Here is an 8,630-nt window from a genome sequence, read left to right as displayed (position 1 = left end):
CACTGAGATAAGAATCTTTATGCTGTGGCAGTGAATGATCAGGCACTGCTAGATCTGACACTTGTGCTGGAAAAGCAAAGGCTTGAAGACAAGAAACAAGCTTGTAGACACATGCATTTCTTTCCTGAAAACAGAGCTCCAGAAGGCTGCCCCTACTTAAGACTCTTCAGCTGACCAGTGCTTTTCATAAACATAAAAAAGCACTGAAGTCTGCTGAGACTAACTAGGCTTGCCCATGTAAGCTGAGAAAGCCCCAGGCCTGAAAGGTAGTTTTATAAGCATTTCACCTGAATAACTGAACCACAGAACATAAAGAAGACCAGGTATTTACCGAGCCTTCTTCACCCACTGTAATCTTATGGGAGAGGAGACAGGCATCCCATAATGTATTTCCATGAGTTAAGCCACATCCACTCAAGTCAGTCAGTTAAGTGTCAATACAACCCTCAAAACATAAGTTTATTGAGTAAAGCTGAAGAGCAGTAAACCAACATATGCATCCACCTAAATAAAAAAATTCACGTATTTACAAAGTTCAGTAATTGTATAAGTTGTTCACATGCAGAGAGTAATGCACAGGTTAACAATTGGTAGTGTTTGGATGCCATAAACGCTGAAAGCAGTGAAGTATATAAACACCAAACACATCAAGTTTAGCTATAGGCCAGTTAACTAAACAGTGACCTGGTCCCCCACGAAGATTCACACATTCTAGTTTAGTTTCCTTATTTTAGGCACAAGCAAGTTTGCTAAATAAAGGTAACTGTAGCAGTTCCTGGTGAACTAGGGACTACAGTAGCAAGTTAATATACCCTCTCCTCTACAGCACCAGAGTATGAATTAATTGAAATCATGCTTCAGAGAACTGAAAGGGGACAAAAAATTAAAATGCAAGTTCAGACTGAATGCAGGCAGCATGTAGTGTCTGTGCAACAGTGCGATAGTTGGTACAGAACAGTAAGGCCATGGCAGTCTAAATTAAAACTGGCTTGCCATAACCGATATGGACTAAACAGTGTTTCCAACCAAAGACTCCGACATAATGCAAACTACATTTAGGTGAAGAATCACACACAGTGTGAGGCAACACAAGCAGGTGTACCATGTATTTGCATACACTAGTAAGCTACATTGACATTACTGTATGAACAAACCAGTCTTAACAAGTCTGTCCCTTTAAATATACTGAAGTCATTGAGAAAGTAAAGCTACAAAAACATTACAATCTTTAGTTTATACATACTTCCCTATGCTGTAGGAGCTAGTCAAGAAACAGGATCAATTCATTGGCTCTCTTGTGCTTTGACACAGTAGAACATTTCATCTTGCAACTTACAGACTTTGCACATGGTTACATCAAGAAAGCAGGCAGGTCTAGAGTTGTCACAATAGCCTAGATACTCCATAGCACCAGGTGAAACTGTGCCCAGCCATTTCATGAGCAGGAGAGACACCAGACAATTACACAGATATTGTGCTAAAGGTCAACAACTGACTCTATACAAAAACATCAGTAATTTAAGTGTCATGCAGCTGCTCAGAATGTGTGTTCTGGTTTCAGATAGAGACCACTAATATCTGTAGATAGAAAAATGTATTTGAACAAAGTCTGATGTTCCTAGCAATTTGTTTTCATGCTGGAATACTCCAATTTTTGAAAGCTTGACAGAGCAGTCCATTCCCATCCCCTACGCAAATGTTAAACAGAAGCAACAAAATTATTTTAAACAGTTGACTCTTTCCTAATTCATGAGAGTTTTCTTTTTCAAGTGACAGGATAAGATCTCAGCTGTAGATTAGTGATGCTGATCTATGCCTTGTGCTCCCCTCTGCAAACAGTTTCCATTTCTCCGCTTACATACACACATCACATGCATTTGTGAGATAAATCAGTATCCCACAACTCACGCTTAAATGTTTTCTAACTACTGTATGTGGCATCTTACAGAATCTTAATGCTGTCAAGCATCAGCATCTTCAAGCCACTAAACACTAGAAATAAAACACTTGCTGAAAATCATATAAAAACCTGGCCCTGAAAAACCAGAACAGAGTGTACCATCATAATTAACATGGTAGAGAGATTTTTTTTAAAAAGCCCCCCCACAACCCTCCCACCATAGATGGTTGTAAAATAAATATTTGTGCTGACTTTATCATGACAACTCTAGTTGTTTTGTGACAGAATAGGAATACAAGTCTTCAGCAGTGCACATGAGAAATGAACTGTGAAAAGGCAGATTCTTGATACAGGATTTTTGGGTAATATCTCATTATGGAGGGAAGTGGACAATTGAGATTATGGCCAACTGGTACTGGAGATTCCAGGAAGACTTCAGCTTCTTCTAGATTTTGAATGCTGAATAAGCCACTGAAGCGTGATATCTAAAGAGAGAGAGAAGAGAAGTTCCGTATTCAAGTGTCTATCTGCATTTGTATAACTGGCATCGCTTTGGTATGCCAGTGTCCTCAAATACATGACAGGAATATCCAGCCCTTCTCAAGGATGGTCCGAGACAGATCAACAGAATGATTTTTTTGAATGCTTGCTGTCTGTGCTTTGGTCCTATATCTGCCCAGCATCCTTTAAGTAACATCTAAAGGAGCTGCCCCAGACATCCCAGTTCCTCAGTCAGCTACACCTCTAGGAAAAAGACATCCCTTAATCTGACACTTTGGTACGGCTCACATAATTAATTTTAGATCAACATTGTTCTATTTAGCCAGTCTGCCTCTCCTCACCTGATGAGAACAAAGTTAGTTTAGCCCTACAGTACAAGGCATCAAGCTCCTCCATGCTTGAAAGAGGGTCTCCTAAGGAAGTGAAATGCACTAGCATCATACCAGCCCAATGCTTCCAGCAGCACCTTCCCTATAGCATCAGTGATGCTCAGCTGTGCCATGAGCCTTGTGCAGGAGATACGACAGAAAGGAGTATCTGCTTCTCCTATCCACCATGTTTGAATCTTTAACTGAGGGTAAGGTGACAGGCACTTCTTGGATAAGAAGCCTACAGAGTGCCACAGGCTGTTCATTTTTCCTGGAAAGAAGTTGAGTCCTTAATATAATGCAGTTCTGGTATCCTCTATAGCTTGTTCCTGTGACCACCAGCCTGAAGTTTCCCTCATCAGTAAACTCATGTTAGCACACCAATGAACCAGTGTTAATCTCATGGCAGCCACAAGAAGGCATCAGGAGAAGGATGGCAAGTGTTGTTAAGTACTGTGTTTTCATTCAGTTGAGACTGCTTACTTACAATACTAGTGTCAAGTACTTGGTATTACACAGCACCATGGTTTCTGCCTTTGAACTCCAGAAACTCTAAAGCAATTGATGTCAGCACCAGAAAAATTTACTGTTTGGCTGCATGGAGCAGTGACTAGCATAGGCCACAACATGAACTGCTTTGATAAGACAGCAAGGGAAGATGATTATTTCAAGGGAATGACCATTGAGGAAAAACTTGCTGCAAGTACTTGCTAGCCTCATGAAGTGAGGCAGAGTTGAGAGTACTTGATAGAAGTATAAAATCATTTAGGCCAAGCTAATAGTGAGACTAGTCAGCTATTTGCTGCAAACTAACTGAAGAAAGGCAGCAGGTTTCACAGGAGACTGACATATGTTTTTATAACTACAACCCCTATAACTTCAATACCAGTCAAGCTTGCTCACTCAGTACAATCAGGAGTTATACCAAATTTAACCAGTGCACTTACACATTGTTCTTTGATTTGTTACCAGTTTCCTGAAGCCAGGAAGCTTGTGTTTAAGAAGTTACAATCCCCCACTCCACCCTCTGACAGCTCTTCACAATGCTTAGCATTTTAGGTTAATAGTTACCTATATTATCTTTCTCTTTGCAAGAAATTGAGTAGCAGCAGATTTCTCTGTCCTGAATAGCAGCAAGGTTCCTATGAAAGAGAGAACATTTCAACATACACTTCACTTATAACAAGGACTCTTATACTGAGAATCTAAACTGTTCCCCTTCATCTTCTCCACATAACTTGTTTCTGTACAATGGTTCAGCTGCCTCCTGTTGCTGGGTTTTCTACTTATACATGCAAACTTCTTACTCTAACAACCCCACGTACATGAATTCATTTATTAAGTTAGCCTTTCTTAGGAAGGGTTAGACTTACATCTTTTCAATTAGCTGTTTCTCATCCAAAGCATTAGGAAGATCTCTCTTATTTCCAAGTACTAGAACCTGAAATCCAAAGCAGAGACAGTTGCAGCTTTGCTAAAAAAAAAAACACCACCAAAAAAGCCCCAAAACAAAAACTACACACACACACACAAAAAAAACCCCACCCCAACAAAACAAACCACCCCAAAAAACAAACAACAAACTTCAGGGGAGTCTGACAAGCAGTCTGCACTAGGCTATTAAATCTAACAGAATGAGACATTCACTATTAAACCAGATCAAGAAGGAAGATTGACCTAATCACAGTTTTTAAGAGGGGGTACAAATAATCTGTTATGTGCAAAAAAACAAGCATGAGAACACATCAGCTGATAAAACTGAGAACAATCCCAGTAGATTTTCAGCTGAGATTCCCCAAACTTACTCTATACTTCTGTACTGCACTCTGGTTAACCTCTACTATAGTACTGTTCCAATTTTTTTTTTTTTTTTGTGGGTACTGAACAAGAATAAGATCACTGAAGGATTGACTGACGTCAACAATTTGATTTAAGGCACTAGGGGCAGGTATTGTTCATGCTTCTAGAAACCAGTAAGGTTAGGCCTTACACTTGACTTAAGAGTTCAAGCCAGACTTCAGAGTTGCTGAAGTTACGCACATTCCTCAAGCAAGTTTAATACTGTGTAAGGCACTATTACTTACAGGGATTCCTTGTAACTGTGGCTTATCTAGAAGATTGTGCAGCTCATTTCGAGAGGCTTCTATTTTTTCACGATCTGCAGCATCTACCATGTAGCTTTAAAGAGAATTTAAGTTTAGGTCAGTGAGACTGAACTATTTAAGAAACAGCAGTGTTTCCTTTACACTGTCAGTTTTGAGCACATTCAACAAGGCTTTAAACAAAGCTAAGTCTTCTGAGCAAAGAATTTAGTTCCTTTAAAAAAATTCTCCAAGCTCAGAGTAGATGAAAGATTCTTTCAGTTTGACAGCATTGCCACCCAATTCAGACAGGAAGTAGTTAGTACTCCAGATCAGACACTGATAAGAAAATATCCCATCTTAAGCCCTGAACTTAACAGTAAAAAAGAGTCAATGTAGTTGCAGTACAGTTTCAAAATTAAAACAAGTACTACCGAGTCAAGCATGTACTGTTAAAAAGGCTACACACAGAAGAGAAGCAAATCTGAAGTTAAGTACTAGCTGGAGGAAGACGACACTTACACAATAGCATTAACTCCTCTGCAGTATCGCTCCCACATGCTTCGGAATCGTGGTTGCCCTCCTATATCCCAAATCTTAAGGCAAGGGGAAAAAGACAATTTAGCCATGCACTATGTTTAAACATGTCACGCAAAGATAAAATAAGAAATCAAAACACAGTTTTTCCTTTCTCCTTAGGCCAGCTGCAAGACCTCTCACATATTTGAACAGAAATAATCCCTTGAACAGATGCTCAAAGCTTGCAGGCCCAATAGCATAAGATGCAAACTAGAGCATCTTAAACCAGATGCAAGAACACATCTGTGTACTAAGTTTACACACAGTGGTATACAGGAAAATAAAATAAGATATACCAACTTAAAACTTTGCTTTTGATGTAAGCATTCCCTCAAACAATATTGATGAGCAGAAAAGGAAGATCTCTGGGCCCTAAACATGTGAAAATTAACTCAGATTAAAGCCAGACAGCATTATCACAACATTGCTTTAACTAGTCCATGAACCTGGAAATCACACACGGATTCTCATTTAAGAAACCCTATAAATAAACATAAGTGTATTCTTAAGCTATTTGACAGATTTAGCTGAGTCTCTTCAGTTTCCTATATTTGTCCCAATGGTGGAAGCAAAACAGAGCAAACAAATTTTAAACTAGAAGCTGAAGACAACCTTGCATGGGTTTAAAAAGAGACAGTCAACAATGGTGACATACCTTTATTGTAACATTACCCTTCGTAACTTTTCTCATGTTGAAGCCCACAGTAGGAATCATATCTTCACTGAATTGACCTGACTGGAAAAAAATAAAGTTAAATTTATGATTTATCTGATGCAGCTGGTTTACACAGTAAAATATCATAAGCTTTTTCTAACCATTTGCCTTCCAACTGAAGGCTTTATAGCCAAGAAGTTGTAGATATTATATTCGTGTGTATTGAAGCTTGTGTGAAGTCAGTCAAGTCATTTCTTACAAGCACTTTAATTTTTCAAGCCTTGAGGCAGTCAGGGGAGCAAAGTTACTTGGGAGGAAGTGCTTTACATAGCTTAACAGATGGACAGCCAGGGGAAGTATAGGAAAAGAGCCATTCACCTACTTCTGCTGGAGCCAAGTTCTGTACATTAGGATCTCCTAGTTACCTGGAAGCTAGAAATATCCAGAAGATTTTCCTCTGATGCAAGCTACTCTATGGACAACATTTACAGTAATAAATCACTCTTGTGGAGTAAGCCTGCAACCCACAGGTATGGGTTAACTCCCTGAGGAGTTTTAAAAGACTGGAAAGTGGAAGGACCTGACAGGTCTGCTTCCTGCTAGGCTGCACAGTGTCCAACTTGTCCAGCAGTGGAAGAGGCAATCGAGATGCAACTGGAGAGTATTTCAGCCCATTTCCACCAGAAGTTCAGCATCACTTTAAGCTCTGACATAACTGCTGCAAAACAGTGATGTATTAGAGAGGTTCTCTAGTGGCAGATGTTTTACTATCTGTTACACTTTTATCTGTAACAGCTTGAAAGCCAAGTTCACAACTATCTCCTGTAGCTAACCCAGGAGCCATAACAAGTGTTATCAACAGTAGTACAGATTTCTCCCACGCTTCCTTGACTATTTGGCAGAAGGTGAATCTCAGCCACAGTCGTCATTATGTATCTCACTACATCCATTATGTGTAATAGAACCAGACAGTCAACCAGATTTGGAAAAAAGGTCGACTCAAATGCATTCAGTTGTTTAATTAGGGTTTGATATCACAGCAGCAGAAAGTCTGCTTCTCTCCCCTGATGTTGCACAGAGAAGCTTGCCCGAGTTAAAAGCCCTTTAGGATCTATGAAGCAGACATCACATCACCCTATAGAGTTAGGGCCCAACTGCTCACAAGCTGGAAGTAGTAACTAAGTCTGACTGGGCATGCTTTGAATACATGCTGTTCAGAAGATGCAACAAGATGATCAGCTTGTAATAACAGTGCTTTGTCATTCACTTCTATGCCTAGAAGCCCATATTTTCTTCAGCTTTTTCCCCCTACCTCACCCCCCAAAGAAAACTGTGATCTTCCACCAGCAAACCAAAGCTGCAAGCTTCACACAATACAGACTCCAGTATAATGCTGATAAACATTAGAAATGTACAGATGATAGCAGTTTCATTTGGGCTTACTTGGCCAAGTCCTTCAGTTAAATGACATGTTGATCTTGCTGTTGACCTCCAAAACAGAAATACATCCAGAGCTTGGATTTGAAGCCAGCAGTCCCCTGAAGAGGTGGTGATTTTTCACATTTAAGATCTGCTTTCCAGACACATGGCTATACAGACTAACCGTCTTTTAAAAGGAGTTAAAAAACCCTAAGTCCTCGAATCCAAGGAATGCAACAGTAAAAACAGTGATGACCTGAAAAATGGACAGCTTAAACCTCATTAGGCAGGTGTTCTGCACTCATATTTGAAAGAATTTTCAACTGTTTAAGCTACACAGAAGAACACGTATCACTCTCACGCAGCACTGTTTCAGAACCTACTCTAACCATTTTGCTAACTTAGCAAAGTAGGTGCATAACCTGAATGCCTGTTCATTAGCTTCTCGTTCCTGCCCTGAAAGCCCAGTGTATGAGTTGTCCATTTCAGCCAGTTTGATTATGTGTACCTCAGCAGCAGATGGTTAACCATGCTTTCCATGCCTGATGCAGTTTAGTTCAGTTCATAAAGCATGCACTGCCAATCTTGCCTTTGAAGGGTCAGCTTGCCATGGTTGCTCAAGAACCACTGCCCCCCTGCCTCTACAGTCACACCCTACACCCACATCTTCTAACCAAACATCTCCCAAGCACTCCCTGAACTTCCATCTCTTTGTGCTACTTCGTATTACCCCATATGCTGTCAGCTCTTCCCACTCAGAAACTTCCAGATTCTTCACTCAAGAGCTGTTCCTATCACTAGTTCATGCTCCCTCACCGCTCTTTTAGGATACAGATTCCTTCAGATTGGAGCAGCATGTCATTTGCCAGGTGTTTAATGTAACATTGAAGAAGTTACTGTGATCCACCACAAGGAAGCTTTTACAGAATCTTCAGAAAAGCTGCTGCACCTAATACTACTTTCCAAGTACTCTCTACCCACACTACACATCCAGGTGGCATAAAAACTTGTTCTGACTTGCTTAAAAACTACACTACAGAGTCGCTCAGTTACAACCTGAGTTTCAGCTTTCTGTACTCTGCTTTGTAGGCGAGACAAACCAGCGCTATCTGACATACTTTTTGAAC

General features: G+C 40.2%; 1 protein-coding gene across 1 annotated transcript; it reads right to left on the bottom strand.

Moving 5' to 3' along the window:
- Positions 1–429: 429 nt before the first annotated feature.
- On the bottom strand, positions 430–6,164 carry ARL8A (ADP-ribosylation factor-like 8A). Its single transcript, XM_009578021.1, has 6 exons — positions 6,085–6,164; positions 5,373–5,446; positions 4,854–4,947; positions 4,143–4,210; positions 3,841–3,911; positions 430–2,385 (listed from the first exon to the last, which is right to left on the bottom strand). The coding sequence occupies exons 1-6, from the start codon at positions 6,142–6,144 to the stop codon at positions 2,336–2,338; spliced, it is 417 nt and encodes a 138-aa protein (XP_009576316.1). The 5' UTR covers positions 6,145–6,164; the 3' UTR covers positions 430–2,335.
- Between the last annotated feature and the right edge of the window lie 2,466 nt (positions 6,165–8,630).

The sequence above is a fragment of the Fulmarus glacialis genome, unplaced genomic scaffold, assembly GCF_000690835.1.
Source record: "Fulmarus glacialis isolate BGI_N327 unplaced genomic scaffold, ASM69083v1 scaffold32475, whole genome shotgun sequence".
Taxonomy (NCBI): domain Eukaryota; kingdom Metazoa; phylum Chordata; class Aves; order Procellariiformes; family Procellariidae; genus Fulmarus; species Fulmarus glacialis.
This window is presented reverse-complemented; position numbering and strand designations above follow the sequence as displayed.